Source organism: Pelobates fuscus, chromosome 8 (genome assembly GCF_036172605.1).
Source record: "Pelobates fuscus isolate aPelFus1 chromosome 8, aPelFus1.pri, whole genome shotgun sequence".
Lineage (NCBI taxonomy): Eukaryota > Metazoa > Chordata > Amphibia > Anura > Pelobatidae > Pelobates > Pelobates fuscus.
Genome location: NC_086324.1, coordinates 81,365,497 through 81,383,213, shown reverse-complemented (window position 1 = coordinate 81,383,213; position 17,717 = coordinate 81,365,497). Strand labels below are relative to the sequence as shown.

At 38.7% G+C, this 17,717-nt stretch overlaps 1 protein-coding gene across 1 annotated transcript; it reads right to left on the bottom strand.

Annotated features, from left to right (window-relative positions):
* Nucleotides 1–1,344: 1,344 nt before the first annotated feature.
* LOC134570818 (gamma-crystallin M2-like) lies at nt 1,345–11,212 on the bottom strand. Its single transcript, XM_063428797.1, has 3 exons — nt 10,703–11,212; nt 5,606–5,854; nt 1,345–1,654 (listed from the first exon to the last, which is right to left on the bottom strand). Exons 1-3 carry the CDS (start codon nt 10,787–10,789, stop codon nt 1,379–1,381), a joined length of 612 nt encoding a protein of 203 aa, XP_063284867.1. The 5' UTR covers nt 10,790–11,212; the 3' UTR covers nt 1,345–1,378.
* Between the last annotated feature and the right edge of the window lie 6,505 nt (nt 11,213–17,717).

Genomic DNA, 17,717 nt, shown 5'->3' with positions numbered 1-17,717 from the left:
AGGAATATAAGACACTTAATACTAATCTGTGACCCAGTGATACAAAAAAATAAATAAATATAAATAAACTGTGAAAAAAGTGCAAGTGCTGCAAACAATAGGGGTCTTATTAAGCCTGCCTGATATGTCTTAGATAAAATGTATAGACAAATATCTAAATGATGGAGCAGCTATTGTCATATATTGAAGCTACACTTATAGCTGTAGTAATGATGATGATATGAATCAGGTCAAGTTATAAATATAGACAAACGATCTAAATAAGTAGTACAAAGTTGCATAGGTATGGACTAGGTATATAGGCTTGCAAAAAGACAGCCAACTTTTGAGGAAACAGTGGCTAGAAAGAAGATAATTGAAAACTGCACACTGCAGTATCTAGGGATAGAACCCAAGGCTTAAAAAAGGTGGGTAAAAAAAGGTGTATAAGGTGTATATATGAATGCTCCCTATCGAATCTTAGGAGTTGCTAAAAACCCAAATAAGATACAGAAAAAAATATGTGCCAGTATAAAGTACAAGTAAGGTATAGGAGAAACGAAAAAAATGACTCTCTCCACCCCTTTAGCATATAATTCAAACTCTAAAGTAGTAACAGGTGCAACAAAGTATCTAAAGGTAGCAAAAGGCAGCCTGAGTGGGTATAAAGTACAGTAAATTTCCCACCAGGACTCATAAATATGCAATATTCCAGTAGGATACCTGAGCACTGTGCTACACCATTAGCCCCACACTGCCCACTGTTTAGTAGATAATGGCCTGAGAGCCCTACTTACTAAGCTTGGTAGGAAACATAGTAGTCACCTAATAAATGCCTATATTCAACCTAAACTATAGATCTAAGAGAAATCCCATAAAGACCCCTGTGAGATTAAAATAAAAAACCTAAATGCAGCGTCTTTTGCTTGACGCGCATTTCGGCGCTATGTTGCGCCTTTATCAAGAGCAGTAATCTCCAAATGAGCCCGCCGTGTATTTAAGGGGTAGAGACCCGCCCCCTGATCTACGTCATCCGGCCAATCCTGTGCCGCGACGTTGCTATGTGACTTCTAGTGATCAGAAGTTTACAGGTTCCAAACTATCCTCAAAGACCAGAGTAAGAGGCTATGGATATTGGAGGGCGGCGGAGCTAATGCCTACTGTATTAGCAGAAGGAGATGTAATATTGATGTGAAGTTTATTTTCATGAATTATGTATTTTGTGTTATCTGTACTATGAATTCAAAAGAGAGGTATCTTAAACTCCTGGAACATCTCATTAAATAATGTTAACATCCTGATTATGTGAACAGATCAGATGCCCATTTATTCACTATAGAAAAAAAAAGCCAATCAAAGAGCACTTTTTGTAGAGCACTTTATTGTGGATTGGGGTTTTCTAAGAAAACTCAGTAATTTGTTTGAAAGATCCAACCCTGGCATTCATGGCATCCCAATCAGTGAATCTTCTGTATTCTCCTGGTCTCAAGTAGTATTGGCGTCCTCTGTAATAGGGCAGTTCATAGAAAACCCAATAGCCATCAAACACATAACAGGACTGAATATCATTGTGCTTAAAGCACTCAATTACCGAGGGGCAGTCATTCATCGCTTCCAGCATTTTCCCTCCAAAGTTATTCCTTTCATATAGTCTCAGTCTATAAGACCCTTTGTACTGCAATGAATAAAATGAGAAAATAATACATAGTTACATAGTTGGAAAGAGACATGCATCTATCAAGTTCAGTCTTTTTCCCATTTGTTTTTGCTGTTGATCCAAAAGAAGTCAATAACTCAAACTAAAGCCCTTCCGATTTTGCAACAAACAAGAATAAAAATCCTTCTTGACCCCAGAATGGCTGTCAGATATCCCCTTGGATCAAGAATCTATTACCCCACTAATTACAAATGATATCCCTGTATATTATATTTTTGCAAGTATGTATCAAATTTAAACATCTGTATAGACTCTCATAAAAGCCACCTCTTCAGGCAGAGAATTCCACATCCTTATTGTTCTTAATGTTATATAAAAAAAACTTTCCTTTGCCTTAGACTAAATCTCCTTTCTTCCACTCTAAATGCGTGACTTTTTGTCACATGTAAAGTCCTGTTTATGAATAGATTTCCAGACAGTGTTTTGTATTGGCACCAAATATATTTGTATAATATTAATATCACATTATGTTGAGCTTTTTCCTAATGAAATGTGCAGTATTATATTCCTGATATTCATTAGACTGTGATGACAAAATACATCATGGGTATTTAAGAAGTTAAAACAATCAAGTTAAGGGGGCGGGGCCTGACAGCCGACAAGGATGGTCGCATGGTGCTGGAGCTCCTCGGCTCCTTCAGGGGTAAGTCTGAAACTCAACATTACTAGCCGAATTTTAAGCACGAATCCTGCTTCTCACCCTGATGAGTACCCTGCTCAATATAAGCTACCTGTCCTGTTCGAGGACCTAAACCTCTTAAACTTTGACCGCATCTGCGCAACTATCTGGGCCAAGCTTTATGAAAGGGGACTCACCTCTACTCCTGCGAGCCGATCCGTGGCCTTTGAGATCCGACGCGTAAAGGTCGACACAGCTTGAGTGGGTCGATCCCACGTCTTCCTGGATGGGTACTGCGGAGGAGACAGTGCAAGAAGCCACTGAGGCGGTGACTGTCAGTGCCTCACTACTCTACCTCCCACACTTGCGGTAACGTGCCTGTGCCAGGAAGTGAGGTTGGGTGTTATCGCCGAAAAACACACAGTAGTGGAGGCCTGCCCCTCATATCACCAGATGCACAGGACCTGCAGTTGCTGTGCAGGAGCCCTAGCTGTGAGTCAAGATGCCTACCTGTGGAGGAAAGTCTTGTGCTGCCTGGATGCCTGGGCACAGTGAAAGAACGCCATAGAGGCAACTGGCCGTGATGGAGATTGAGACTTACCCTCATTAGGAATCGGCTAATTGCTCTACAGTCCCTGCTTACAACCTGGATATTTATTTATTTATTTATTTTAAAAAGTATTTTACCAGGATGGATACATTGAGATTTCTCTCGTTTTCAAGTATGTCCTGGGTCTTTGTCAACAAAACATTGCATTGTTACAATAGGATACAATTTACAAAAATACAATATAAAACTATATTACACACATATATAAATGTAATACATAACAGGTAATAAATATATTCAACCATGACAGGTGCATTCTGTGCTGAGGTATATTGCCATAGATCTCTTAAAAGATTTTAGATTGAATGAAGATTTGACTGTGTCCCTGAGGTTATTCCATAATTGCGGTGCTCTGTAGGAAAAGGAGGATCGAGCCACTTTATTTTTGTATTGCGTTATGCTAAATATCATGCTAGTACTGGATCGGAGGTTACAGGATGTGGGAACAGCCGGGGAGAGCATTCTACACAGGTAGGGTGGGAGCTTCCCAGAAATGCTCTTCTGCACGAGGCTGGAAAGATGAAGAGTGCGTCGGGATTCCAGCGACAGCCAGTTTAGCTCTTTTAACATGTCACAGTGGTGGGTAAAGTAATTACATCTAGTACAAAGTGGCAGAACGAATTATATAACGTATTAAGTTTATTAAGGGGGGTTTGCGGTGCATACACTACATCCCCGTAATCAATGACTGGCATTAGCATTTGTTGCACTATCTGTTTCCATACTGTAGGACTTAGGCAGGATTTGTTTCTGTACCCGGCACCTAGTTTTGGGTAAAGTTTTGAAGAGATTTTTTTCAATGTGAAGGCAAATAGATAGATTGGGGTCTAGCAACACACCTAGATATTTAAAAGAGCAGACTGCTGTCAGTGTGCTATTTGAATTTGTTCTGATACACAGTTGTTGATTTTGTAGTTTACGTAATTTAGGTACAGTTCCATAGATCATTGTAACAGTTTTGTCAGTGTTTAGGACGAGTTTGTTATCCGCTATCCACTTTTCTACCTCTGTGAATTGGTTTTGGAGCACAGCCTCAAGCTTTGGTAGCTTGGGTTTACTAGCGTAGATTAGAGTGTCATCTGCATAAATGTGTACAGTTGAGGATTTGCAGACATTAGTCTTATCATTTATAAATAATGTGAATAGCAGGGGGCCCGAGTATGGAGCCTTGGGGAACACCACACTTGACTGGAAGAGGGAGGGAAGCGCTACCAGAAATGGCCACATATTGCAATCAGTCTGAAACATATGATTGAAACCAGGTTAGCGGACGATCACCAATGCCTGAGTTTTTAAGTTTTTGCAAAAGAATGCCATGGTCTACTGTGTCAAAGGCCTTGGCAAAATCAAGGAAAATAGCTCTAATTAAGTCTCCTTGTTCCATGCCAATTTGGATGTCATTGCAAACTTTTAAGAGGTCAGTCGAAGTTGAGGGATTTGGATGAAAGCCTGATTGATCAGGGGTCAGATAATTTGATTGTTGATAATATTCACATAGTTGCGTGTGGATGCATTTTTCCAATATTTTTGACAATACAGGGAGCAATGATATCGGGCGATAGTTAGATACTAAAGTATTGTCATCACTTTTATGGATATGTACAACTTTTGCAGTCTTCCAAAATTTTGGTAAGGATAGTGAGCTTCAGCAACATTGCTGGGATTTGATCTGGTCCACACTGGTTCATTTTTAAATTATTACGATGTTTATTAACGACACTAACAGGCACAGGTCTCAAATTGAATTTCTCTAAATGAAGATTTTGAAGATTTGGCAGGGCCTGATCTTAGCAACCAGGGTGGTAGCACATCCAACAAAATAATTATTGAAGGCATTTGCTACATCTAGGGGGTGTTGCAGTGTTTGGTTGTCCATTTTGACAGGGAGTGGTTGGGAGTGAATTGTGGGGGTTTGTATGCTATTTATGATTTCCCAGAAGTTTCTTGGGTTTGATAGGTTATTGTTCAAATTTTCACTGAAATATTGGGCCTTTGCTATTTTTGTTTGTATTGTGCATGCATTTCGCCAATGTCTGTAAGTACAGTGATCGTTCAATGTCTGTAAGTACAGTGATCGAGCCAGTTCTGCAATGCACTGCAAAAATAAAGAAAATAAAAAAAGTTTTTGTTTTTTAAAACAATCAAGTTAAAAAACATCAAATTGTAGAAAAGTGAAAACTGAATGCGAAATTATAGGCAAAGATCACCAAAATGTGACTGATTTTTTTCAGATCAACATTTTTCTGCCAAAATTTTGGTCACTACTTTTGATGTCTGGTGAACACACGCAAATGGTTCCTTAAATTGCTTAGAGTGCCCCAGCATCATCCCCCAATTTAAAACAAAATCAGGAACGGTTCCTACACAGTTTCACTTTAAATCATAGGAAGGCGCCGGGACACTCTAGGTAACATAGCTCTTCAAAGAGAGCCATTTGAGAATGCCCCTTTAACAAACATTGTGGTTCTTGACAATTGTAACTAATCTCAGTTGTTTTTCATCATCCAGTAGAAATGAATTCCATGTATTAATTTGAATCCTACTAAAGGTATCCATCTTTTTCTGAGTGAATTACATGGAAGAAGAATACATTTTCACATTATCAGTTAAATAAACTATCATTCATACTATTTTGCCCTTAAGACTATACAATCATAGTAAAATAATAAAAGATGCTTACTTGTGGAATTGATAAACAGGATTTGATAACACCGTTGAAACCGATCCATTCGTGGAAATTTGAGTATTCTCCTCTCTTTATGAAATACTGAGATCCCATGTAATTGAGACGTTGATATATCATCCAGCATCCGTTAAGGACACGTATGGAATTGCATCGACTAAGGTATGACGTTAGATTGGGACAATCATTGCCACACTCATAGCTGAGTCCCTGGAAGTTTTCCTCTTCGTAGAATATGATTGACATCTGTAATTAAAATACATTTTAAGAAAATAGTTAGAATTTAATATTTTTATCTAAAATACTTGATTTTAGAAAGAAAAATTCCAAAATGAAAAATCAACTAAAAAGAGGAAGTTAGGAGAAAGGTATCAAAATTTTATGTTCTAAGCACGTAAATATTTTTTTGTTTAATTTAGATTTTTATTCAGATTTTCAACATTACATATCAGGGTATATTTATCACCAATAATCAATAACAAGATACTATATATATCCAATACATATGTTTTACCATATCTTACAGATCGATAGAAACAAAGAAAAAATAAACACATGAATGCATAATATAAATAAATACATCAGCAATATAATATACAAAGACCTGTGTATCCCAATTATGGTGTATTGAATACTATCATACAATTAAATATATTTTACAGTAAGAATAAAAGTAAAAAAATGTTAACTCCATATGTGGAAAATTAATTTCCTTAACCTGAAAACATTTATCTGATTACAAGCCCATTTTATATATGTGCTAAATGGGATTATACTAGACTGTACCATCTAAACCATTAATTATTCTTTTTTTTCCTTTTCCACTTCTTTCCCTTACTCTTCCCATCCTTCCGTTTTAATTCAATTATCCTCCCCCTCCCCCCCCCCCCCCCCCCATTCTTTTATGTAGACCAATCATATCCCCCAGTATTTAACCCAAGGGAACCAAGTTTTCAAGTATTTCTCCCTATTACCCCAAGTGGACCAGTGTATGTATTCCATATCCCATGTCATTCTTAAGTAAGTTTAAGTATCTGTGAGCTTAAAAAAACATGTCCAATCTAGTATAGCAATCAGCAGTGTGTGAGTAAAATGAATAATCTCTATCAGTTGGATGTAGTGTACTCCAACAATCAACTAGCTGATATGTATGTAATATCTTTTGGAATATTTGTTGTTGGTATCCCAATGAGTCTCTCCCCAACAAAGTAATATCAACTCCTCTGTCAAGTATTATATTCCAATCCCTCCACCTAACCACCCCTATACCCCGAGCAAAGGAATCAAATTTTTTTTTAAACAGGTTTGATTAAAGGAAATGTGATTAATATTAGGGGCATAGAGATTTGCAAATGTAAATAACGTATTCCAAATTCCCCCCCATCCCCCCCGAAAAAAAACATACCTCCCTTGTATGTTGGTTCTAACATCTATTACTGTGAAAGCAATCCTAGAGGAAAATACCGTAATATAGCTACTCCTCGTGATTTACTTTTTTGATAATTACTGTAATATGCTAATGCAATCTTCTTGGAGCACAATTTAGGGGTAAGGCCTTCCTTATCAAGTGTTTCTTGAAAAAAAAAAATAACATCTGCAAGACTTCTTCCAAGTTCATGTACTAGTATTGTACGTTTTTCAGAGCTGTTAATTCCCCTAACATTCAAAGAGTTAAGCTTGATCATCTAAATTGTAGCCAAGTTTAAATATCTCTCCACATATTTTACAAATTGTATCTTTCCACATCTGTCTGTACTTAATTGCCTCCAAGACTATAAAATGGAAAAAAAAAGTCAACATAAATAAAAAAAAATTAAAATAAATAAAAAAATGTAAGGAAAAAAGAAATAGACAAAATGATGTATCTATTTACACTAAGCCATATTATTATACGTGTTATGTAGCAAGAGATAGTGCTGTACCTTTGATCACACCTATTGTGACCACAAGTGGAAATATGCATCTCTCTTGGGGAAAACAAAGACGGAAATGCAGCTTCTGGATTACCAGGGCATATATAATGATATTAATATTATAAGTGGAACTTGATATCAATATTATAAGTGGTACTTGAAATTAAGAATATATACAATTTATAATAAAATTTAAGCGAAGAAAAAAGAATATCTTAATCCCTAAAATAGCTTGATATTTAAGGCATTAAAATAAAGTACATCATCAACAGTATTTAACATAGTATGCCAAGCAACTCAGTTATTATAATCAGCTCAAGTACATATTAAATAGCCATAAATTATAATCATCTTAGGTTTGTAGCATTAAGAGGTTTTGTCACTGGGTGTAAGTGAGGTGTCTTTATTCGAGGAGGGTTGCCTTCTACATTTGTTAGCCATTTTGGTTTCTGCCATATTTGCTTTAATGGTTCAAGTGAAAGGCTGGACCAATCTTCCACTTCCTCTGTAGGAATTTTGAAATTGCCGGACGTCTGCAGAAGATGAAATGGACAATAATTTTCCTTGATAAGACACAGTCAAAGCAAAAGGGAAGTTCAATTTAAATCTGATGTTGCGGTCATTCAAAATGTTTGTGACCGGGTGTAGTGCTCTTCTTGCATATAAGGTAGCTTGTGATAAATCTTGATAAATAATCACTGAGTGGCTGTCAAAAGATATCTCTTGTAATTGTCAAGCCTTATGTAAAATCTCCTCTTTCAGGGCAAAATCATGAATTTTACATATTACATCCCTTAGTTTATTCTGAGGGAGTGTTCTTGGTTGGAGTGCTTTATGAGCACCATCAAATGTAATTATTTTTTATTCACCGCTATTCAATATCTGATTGAATAATTTATTAAGTGTTGGGTGATGTTTTCCTTATCCCCATGATCCTGTTCAGGCAAACCTCGCACTCGGAGATTGTTTCTCCTACTCCTGCTGTCTAAGTCATCTATTTTTCTTTATGTGTGTTTGAATTTGATCTTGTATAGCTACTCTCTGTTCAGCTGAAGCTTCTCCTTCCTCCTCCAAAGCTGCCACTCTAGCACCTATTCGTTGTACTTCTGTTCACAATAATTGAACTTTTCTCCAACACTTTGTTTAAGCTTATACAGCTTCAGCAATGTCAGCCTTAGAAGGTAACTGTGCTACTAATAAACGGAGATCTGCACTCCCTCCTTCAACCGCGATTTCCAATATAGAGGGACTCAGTGTTGAGGTGGCATACATCATAACCTTGCCTGGTGTCCATAATCCACTGTTTCAGCTGCATATTTCTGCCAGTAAGATTTAGTAGCTGTTGATGTCTGTGCTGCTATTGATGTGTTATCAGAGCGGTAGCCAGGGTTGGCGGGGTTCCCCCAGGTTCGCTCAAGTCTTTCTGCTTGCCATTTCCTCCTAAACCTAGTGAGCCTTGTGACCCTCTTAAACCTTGGGAACACACCAGGTAAGCCCTAGATGCATACACACGCGGCAAACACAGACCGCCATCCGCCTCAGCCACAGGCCCCGACCCCATAAATAATTTTTTTTGCACTAGCAATGATATCCCTCTCGTCCCTGAAGAGGGCCAAGAAATGAATCTGCAGGTGCAGCACTGTATCTTTCAAACTCTACACATAGAGTTCGTAGGGTCACTCCAACCACCATGACCACTTTAGTGACTGAAAAGGGTCATGGTTCATGGAGTCTATGTATGCAGTGTTTCGCTATTTACCATTGCACATACAGAGGTTAACCCCTTAGCTAAGTTCTGGGCTGCCTAGTGTCGAATCTGGCAAAATTAGCATCTAGCTCCAGCACATACAGCATGCTGTTGTCTGGCAGCCAATGGCAGCACGCCTCCCCTACATGGTATCCTTGTCCTCCCCTCAGTTTGTCCTCCCTGACCTCCCCCTTCAGCGAGAAGAGTGATGTCAGGCAAAGGGGATCGGGCAACAGGGAGAACTTGGACTCAGCAATGGAAGGGAGGTAAGTTTTATGCTATTTTTTTTTTTAAGGTTTGAAGGATGTAGACCACCTCACAAAGAATTGCTATAACAAAAACCAGTGCTTTATGAAAATGCTGGTTTTTGGAGATGTAACTCCAATTCCTGCAGCATTATTGGGGTGTCATCAGCTATCCCCAAACAGGTGTTCTGGGCTGGCTAAAAGCAGTTTTGAGCATATTTCTATGCATATAATTGCATTCATTGGCTGAGAGCAGTCAGCACTGCAGAAATTGGGTACATGTCAATATAGCAGGAAGAATTCATGTCGCCCAATGAACCAGGTAAGAGGGCAAACCATTGCATAACAGTTTATCCTATGACTGGAAAACAGGGCTGGGGTATCCATCATATCATAACCACCAGAGCAGGTTGTAGTTGCTATAATGCTTGGAGTAACACTTTAAACTGTTACTCCAAGCACCATGACTACTTTTGCTGCCAGCAGTGTAACTCCTCCTCCAGCAGTGCCATTGGGGCATCAATAGCTATCTCAGAACAAAAGTTATGGGTTGGCTAATGTCAATTTTGTGCATATTGACCAGCAGGCACAGCATTACAGCAGCTGGCGTCCAAAGGCGGCATTATTAAAAAACTATTTTCTTGTTGAGTAACTCTATAATATATCTTCTGCACCACGCTTACAAAGCTTCTAAATGCTCGTCATTATTTATCCCTGTCCTAAACTATTATATACTTTCCAACTATAAGTAGTTCTTAGTTTAATAAGCATGTATCACAAATATATGAAAAATACTGCAAGTAAAAAATATACAATGATTAGATCATTCACATATTTTACATGATGTATAAGTCTATTTTAAGTAATTAGAGTGTTCTAAACTATAGTGCCTTAGAAATCTGCTGTTACTGTATGACACAAAATTACAGAAAAATAAATATTTTACATTTATGTTCATTAAAATAATTAATGTCAAGATTCAAGTTCTACAAATCTCAAGTGCTTATACAATTCATTGTGTTTTTAAAATCTATTACCTTTATATTATAAAATTATAGATTTCTTTTTTTTAATTAAGGTCACACTTTAAATCAGCTCTGAATGTTTATAATTAAACAAAGAGTTGCCAAATGTAAATTGATTTAAATGTCAAATTATTATCAGGAAATCACATCTCATATTTCCTTACCTTTACTTGCATAGAACAGGCAACTTGTAATGATGATTGCTCCCGAGATACAACAAACAGCGAGCAACAAGTGCTCATTATATACATTGGACAAATTAGACAAAGGAGAAAATTTTGCTCAGTTACATGAATTTCTAGATCATTTGTGTGGCTACTCTAGACCTCTAGACCCCTTTTTACAACAACCCTAATTATCCTGTGTTGTAATTGTAAATTGTATAATGTTTAGAGTTTTTACAACAAAGAGAAAGGGCTGGTCACATACGAGAAGAAGCTATTTTTCTGTGCTTCATTTTTATGGCCCATGATGTTTTTTAGGTATAGCTGTAACAATGAGTCAATCATGTGATCCTCAGGACAATGTCATTGAATGACCTTTTGTGAGTTAGAACTGAGTGAATCTAGCCAGAACTGCCACATGTGAGTACATGCACAAGATTGTAAGCTCTTTTGAGCAGGGTCCTCATCAACCTATTGTTCTTTAACATTTTGTAATTGTCTCACTTATTGTTAAATTCCCCCCTTCCACAATATTGTAAAGTGCTGCAGAATAAATGGCAATAATAATACATGGGTTAGTCTCTTGCTTTAAAGGAAAGCATATGATTAAATACGGTGAAGCTACCAAAATTAGATAACAGTCTCAAATTTGAATACAGCTCCTCTTATACCTCACTTTCACAATATTTTTTTATTTTACTTAAACTTCTTTTGCTTTTTATAAAAGTGATGTAAGAATGAAAATTATCTAATTACTGGTTAAAAGTCAATACAATGTAAAGTACAACAGTAGTTAATGGATAAGCAACATGTATTCAGATAGTTTCAAATAAATTACGGTATACTTATTAATATTTAAATCATGATACGTATACATATTAATATAAGTAAAAAAAAAAATAGCACACTCTATGGTTTGTTTTCTTCATAGTGACTTTTTTTTTCTAATGAGACATTTAGTATACAGAATGATTTCCAGAATGTCTAATTTCCCCTCTATAGTAACCCCTCTTCCTAATCTTCCTGTCCGCCTGGACCTCCCATGCCTCACCCTTCTGTCAGTCCCTACATTGGCTTCCTATAAAATATAGAGCTCAATTTAAAATTCTGGTTCTTGCTTTCAAATCGCTACATAATGCTGCTCCCACCTATCTATCCTCCCTTATCCACAAGTATGTCCCGTCTAGGCCCTTACGATCTGCTGAAGACTTACGTCTATCTTCTGTCCATACTCCCACCTCTGATGCTAGCCTTCAAGATTTCTCGAGGGCTGCATTGTTCCTATGGAACTCGCTTCCCTCCTCCTTTAGATGCTCACCCAGTCTCCACTCCTTCAAAAAATCGTTAAAAACCCACTTCTTCATAAAAGCGTATCAATTAAACTGTTAAGAGCTCCCAACTGATTCCTCTTCTGTAACTGTCACTAGTCTAATACTATCCTTACCTTTTTGTGTCATTTTACCCCACTCCCTCTAGCATGTAAGCTCATTGAACAGGGCCCTCAACCCCTCTGTTCCTGTGTGTCCAACTTGTCTGGTTACAACTACATGTCTGTTCGTCCACCCATTGTAAAGCGCTGCAGAATTTGATGGCGCTATATAAATAACATAATAATAATAATAATAATAATAATAATAATATCCCCTCGTATTTCAGCATCTTTAATTAATGCTCTCTTTAGTCTCTCTCTAATACCCATTCTCTCTATATAAGTATCTCTTCTACTGATCTTTCTAGTGTCTCCTCTTAACAACCCCTCGTTTCTCTTTAAATGTCAGTCCAGAATACCCTTTTCTCAATTTTAGTATCTCTCCTCACTGACTATTTGTGTACTTTTCCAAAGCTCCTCCCATTTTCTGTATTTCTCATATTACCCCTCATCTTAATATCTTTGTATCTCTACCCTTTGTCCCCCCCCCCCCCTTTACCTTATGTGTGTCCCATACTCTTTTTTTTTTTTTTAGTGTTCCCCTAATACTCACCTCCCATGTAAGTGTTTTTCCCTACCTCCCCTATTTGATGTTTTTCTCTAGATTCCCTGCTCGGCTATTTAGTACCTCTCTATCATAGCTTGGATATATTAGTATTGCCCATTCCATAAAGGTAATATTTATAAGCTGTTAATAAAGAAAAAAGATTGGGGTGTGCCTTGAAAGTATTTCTTTCACTCTGTGTGATTTTGTATAAAAAGGGTTTGGGGAAACCCAAGGTAGAATGTTATATTTCTACTGCCATCTAGTGGTAGGCTCATGGATGTATACATCATATGTGGTTTCTGCATTGTTTAAATGCAGCAATGCAGATAAATTATTGCAAGTAAATGCAGCTATGTTTGCTTAATCCATAACAAAAGGACTTATTCACACATTTGTCTGTCTGCGGTGTTAACTCAGACTAGGGTGGGAAATGAAGCAGCTACTGGTAAATTTCTAAATAAAATTAGATCCTAAAAAAATTATATTAACTGAATATTTATTTACAGCGTGTGTATATAATGAATGCAGTGTGTATATGAATGCAGTGTGTGTGTATGCAGTGTGTATGAGTGCAGTGTGTATATAATGAATGGAGTGCAGTGTGTGTATATGAGTGCAGTGTGTGTATAATGAATGCAGTGCAGTGTGTGTATGAATGCAGTGTGTATGTATGAATGCAGTGTGTATGTATGAGTGCAGTGTGTGTATATGAGTGCAGTGTGTGTATATGAGTGCAGTGTGTGTGTGTGTGTGTGTATGAATGCAGTGTGTGTATGAATGCAGTGCAGTGTGTGTATGAGTGCAGTGTGTATGCAGTGTGTGTATGAGTGCAGTGTGTATATGAGTGTGTATAATGAATGCAGTGCAGTGTGTGTATATGAGTGCAGTGTGTGTATATGAGTGCAGTGTGTATATGAGTGCAGTGTGTATATAATGAATGATGAATGCAGTGTGTATGTGTGAGTGCAGTTTGTGTGTATGAGTGCAGTGTGTATGCAGTGTGTGTATAATGAATGCAGTGCAGTGTGTGTGTATGAGTGCAGTGTGTATGAATGCAGTGTGTATATAATAAATGCAGTGCAGTGTGTGTATGAATGCAGTGTGTGTGTGTGTGTGTGTGTGTGTGTGTGTGTGCAGAGCATTGGTGGGGGTTGGGCATTTTATTAATTATTATTTAATTATTATCTTAATATTTTTTTTTGTTATTTTTTTTTAGGTAATTATTTTTTTATTTTATTATTAATTGTATTATTTTTTTTGTTATTATTATTTTAATATTTTTTTTTCTTATTATTTGTTTTATTAATATTTTTATTTTTTCGTCCCCCCTCCCTGCCTGTTAGCTGGCCAGGGAGGGGGGCTCTCACTCCCTGGTGGTCCAGTGGATGGGCTGTAGGAGGGGGGCTGGCAGGAAGCTGTAACTTACCTTCACCGCAGCTCCTGTCAGCTCCCTTCTCTCTCCTCCGTCCGTGCAGCTCCCAGGTCAGCTTCCTCTGCAATTCTCGCGGCCGCGCGGAGCGTTGCCACGGTAACCCGTGGCAACGCTCTGACCCCGCAGCTCTCGCGAGAGTTGCAGAGGAAGCTGACCTGGGAGCTGCACGGACGGAGGAGAGAGAAGGGAGCTGACAGGAGCTGCGGTGAAGGTAAGTTACAGCTCTGCCAGCCCCCCTCTCCCCCCAGTCTGTATTATGGCAATGAAAATTGCCATAATACAGACACTCACTCGAGTATAAGACGAGTGGGAGTTTTTCAGCACAAAAAATGTGCTGAAAAACTCGTCTTATACTCGAGTATATACGGTATATAAAGGTAGAGGATTGATTAAGATTACAGGAGAATAATGGGATGACAAAATAAGATCATTGTTACTGCTCCCTGTAAATAAAAACTAAACTTCTTAACTGAAAGGAGAGAGAGAAAAAAAGGGGAAGGGAAAGGGAGAATTAAGAAAAGGGGGAAAGAAAAGGGAGAGCAAATAAAAGTTGATTAATAATTAATAATCCAGCTCTTCTCCATCTGCTTAAAGTGTGGAAATTAAACTAAAATGGCTCCTAAACAGAAAGATAAAGATAAGATTTCTGAAAAAGAGAAAATCAATCCTTCTGAGAAAAATCGACCTATACGGTAAGTACTTTTTATTCACCAAAACGTAATGAAAGTTATCAAGATAAACAAAGGAAATCACTTCCACTGGATACTAAAGGAATAGACAAGCAAGGTCTCTTTGAAGTTTCTGGCTTATTTAAGGAAGATACCTCTACCACAAGCTCCAAATCCCAACATTTAACGTTTAACATTTATTGTTCTTTTTCATTTGTAAGTTTTTTATACTTATATTAATACATTTTGTTTTAACTTGGAATCCATCTTCTGCCTTGCTGCTTAAAGAAGGGTTGTCCCATAGTGAGTTAAGTGAGTGAAAAAAACACTTAAAGCCCAAAACTCAAAGCGCGTTTCAGCGCTAATATGGCGCCTTCCTCAGGGAAAAACAAGTGACTGAATCCTAGAAGGATTTAAATAAGAGCCCGTGTGGAGGTAGAACAATAGTTGGACCAATCATAGTCGTTTTTGGGTGCATAATAGATTAGCCACGTGTAGTGTGGCCAATCAATAAGGAGTACGTCGTAAAGTGGGGCTGAGTTAATGATTAAACAGAAGAGAAAACACTTGCAAGGAAGGTATATCCCAACACGCAAACCTGAGACACAGATATCTACTAAGGAAAGATAGTAAACGTATTACCGGTCCTTAGAGTATAATCGGGCTTTGCGTGGAAGTATAGAATAATGACAAAATAGAGAAAAACAGATGGAGGGTATGGACGAAGTAGTTTAGTCTGTGTCAAAACTAAGAGTGGGGTAACCCAACTTGGGCAGATTGACTTCTAGGAAAGTCATTTGCTCCATGAGCTCCGGTGCCATTTGGGAGCGCTGAGGATAAAGTATGTTTCTGGTAACAGAAAAAACACATTCACTCTGGACAGTGGTTGGGGGACAAGAGAGGAACTCCTGGGCTAACAAAGAGAGAGCAGGCCACACATCCCTTTTCTCATTCCAAAAGCTCAAAGGATCTGTAGTAGGAGGCATAAGTGGTTCACCAAGGAAAGTCTTCACCATCTCCGTGGTACTACTTCCTTTTCTTGAGGGAACCGTAGTGGGTCCCACCAAACTATCCAGGGTCTCAGCCCAAAACGCAGCTGCTCCAGTTGAAAAAGAAGTGCTGTTTACACTGCTAGATGATGATGCTACACTATCAGGCTCCTCCAGCTCTTCTTCTCCCTCAAACAACCTTAACCTCTCTCTTTGCACATCACGCACCCTGTCAATCAATTTATCCCTCCAAGCGGTCAGGAAATTAATGTAAAGTGCCATCTTGCCCTTTATTCTTGGGTCACACATGTACGCAAGCATTAACTCTTGGCAAGACTCCATGCGCTCTTTGAACCTACGTGTTAGCTGCTCCTTGAGCCTCCTAACAAGGCTGTTCTTTGGCAGTAACCCTTAAAATTCTCTGTACATGTATTCTTAAATTGTTATGTGTGTCAAAAAAATCTCCAATAATTTTTTTTTTTATTTGGCATAGATTGGTGGTAATATGGTTGCATGAAAAGAGTCGAAATACCCCTAGTTTAATACCTTAGGTTGGCTTCTTTTAAAAATATATATACATGTGAAGGCAGGGCCGGACTGGGAAAAAAATTCAGCCCGTCATTTTTTGTTCACAGCGGCCCACTGAAAAGGAGGCGGGGCCAGATAGGGTGTGTTTTGTCATCCCCAATGACAAGCACGCCCCATCTCAAAGTGAGCATGCTGGTTCAATGCTCTTCCAGGGCATGAGAAAAGGGCCCTGTATTTGTTCTGCACAGCGCAAGCAAATTTAATAACATGCTTGCGTTGTGTTTGCTTGAAACTTGTCTCTGGGGTTTCCATAATTGGGATACTCACTGTATCCCATTTATGGAGACACTATGTGTTTGCTTAAATGGAATCTAGTGTGTGCATGGGGGATCCAGAGTGTGTATGTCAGAAATGTAGTGTGTGTGTAGGTGGTGCAGCATCTGTGTGTAGGGGATCTAGTGTGTGTTTGAAGGACTCAGGAGTGTGTATAGGAGATCTAGTGAGTGTGTGTGTGCGTGTGTGTGTGTGTGTGTGTGTGTGTGTGCGTGTATAGAGGATTCAGAGTGTATTGTCAGGATCGGGACAGGGATCCAACACGCAGCGTACAAACAGTAGCCAGATACGTATACCGGACCTTAGAATGGCCGGACTAACGTAAGTAGTACTGAGAGAATAGTCAAAGACAAGCCGAGGTCGAGGGTAACAGAAGGCAGGAGAGCGAGAGACAAGCCGAATCAAGGATACAGAAGTAAGCAGAGTAGAATAAGCAAGCCGGGTCAAAACCAAAGGGAATAAGCAGAACACAAGCACTGAGTGACTAGAACAAGCTAGAACCACGACAGGGCAATGAGCTGACGAGAGAAGCTCCGTTAAATACCCTGTTCAGAAAAGTAACCACGCCTCTGAGGCGTCCCGATTGGTCCTGCAGCAATTGACTGACAGGTCGTTCCGGTAGTCTCCTGATGACTTCCGGACGTGATGCTGATAAAAGGCAGTCACTCCCTCGCGGCCGGCTTTGCACGACCGGATAGACCGCGAGGAAGGAAGCCATCAGACCGTCCGGATGAAGGAACTGCTAAGTCTCTACCTCTTTCGGAGGTAGAGACCACAGGTACCCTGACATGTATACAGAGATCTAGTGTGTGTATATCTGTAGATATCCAGAGTTGGGTAGGAATCTAGTGTTTGTCTGGAATTTAATGTGTTTAGGGGTGCAGTATGTGTGTGTGAAGGGTTCTGTAGTATATATACATATATGTTTGGTGTGTGTGTGTGTGTGTGTGAGAGTGGTGCAGCATGTTTGGGGGCTGCTGTGTGTGTGTGTGCTGTGTGTGTTAGGATGCTGTGTGAGGGTGATGTGTGTGTTAGAGTGCTGTGTGTGTTAGGGTGCTGTGCGAGGGTGATGTGTGTGTGTCTTTTAGG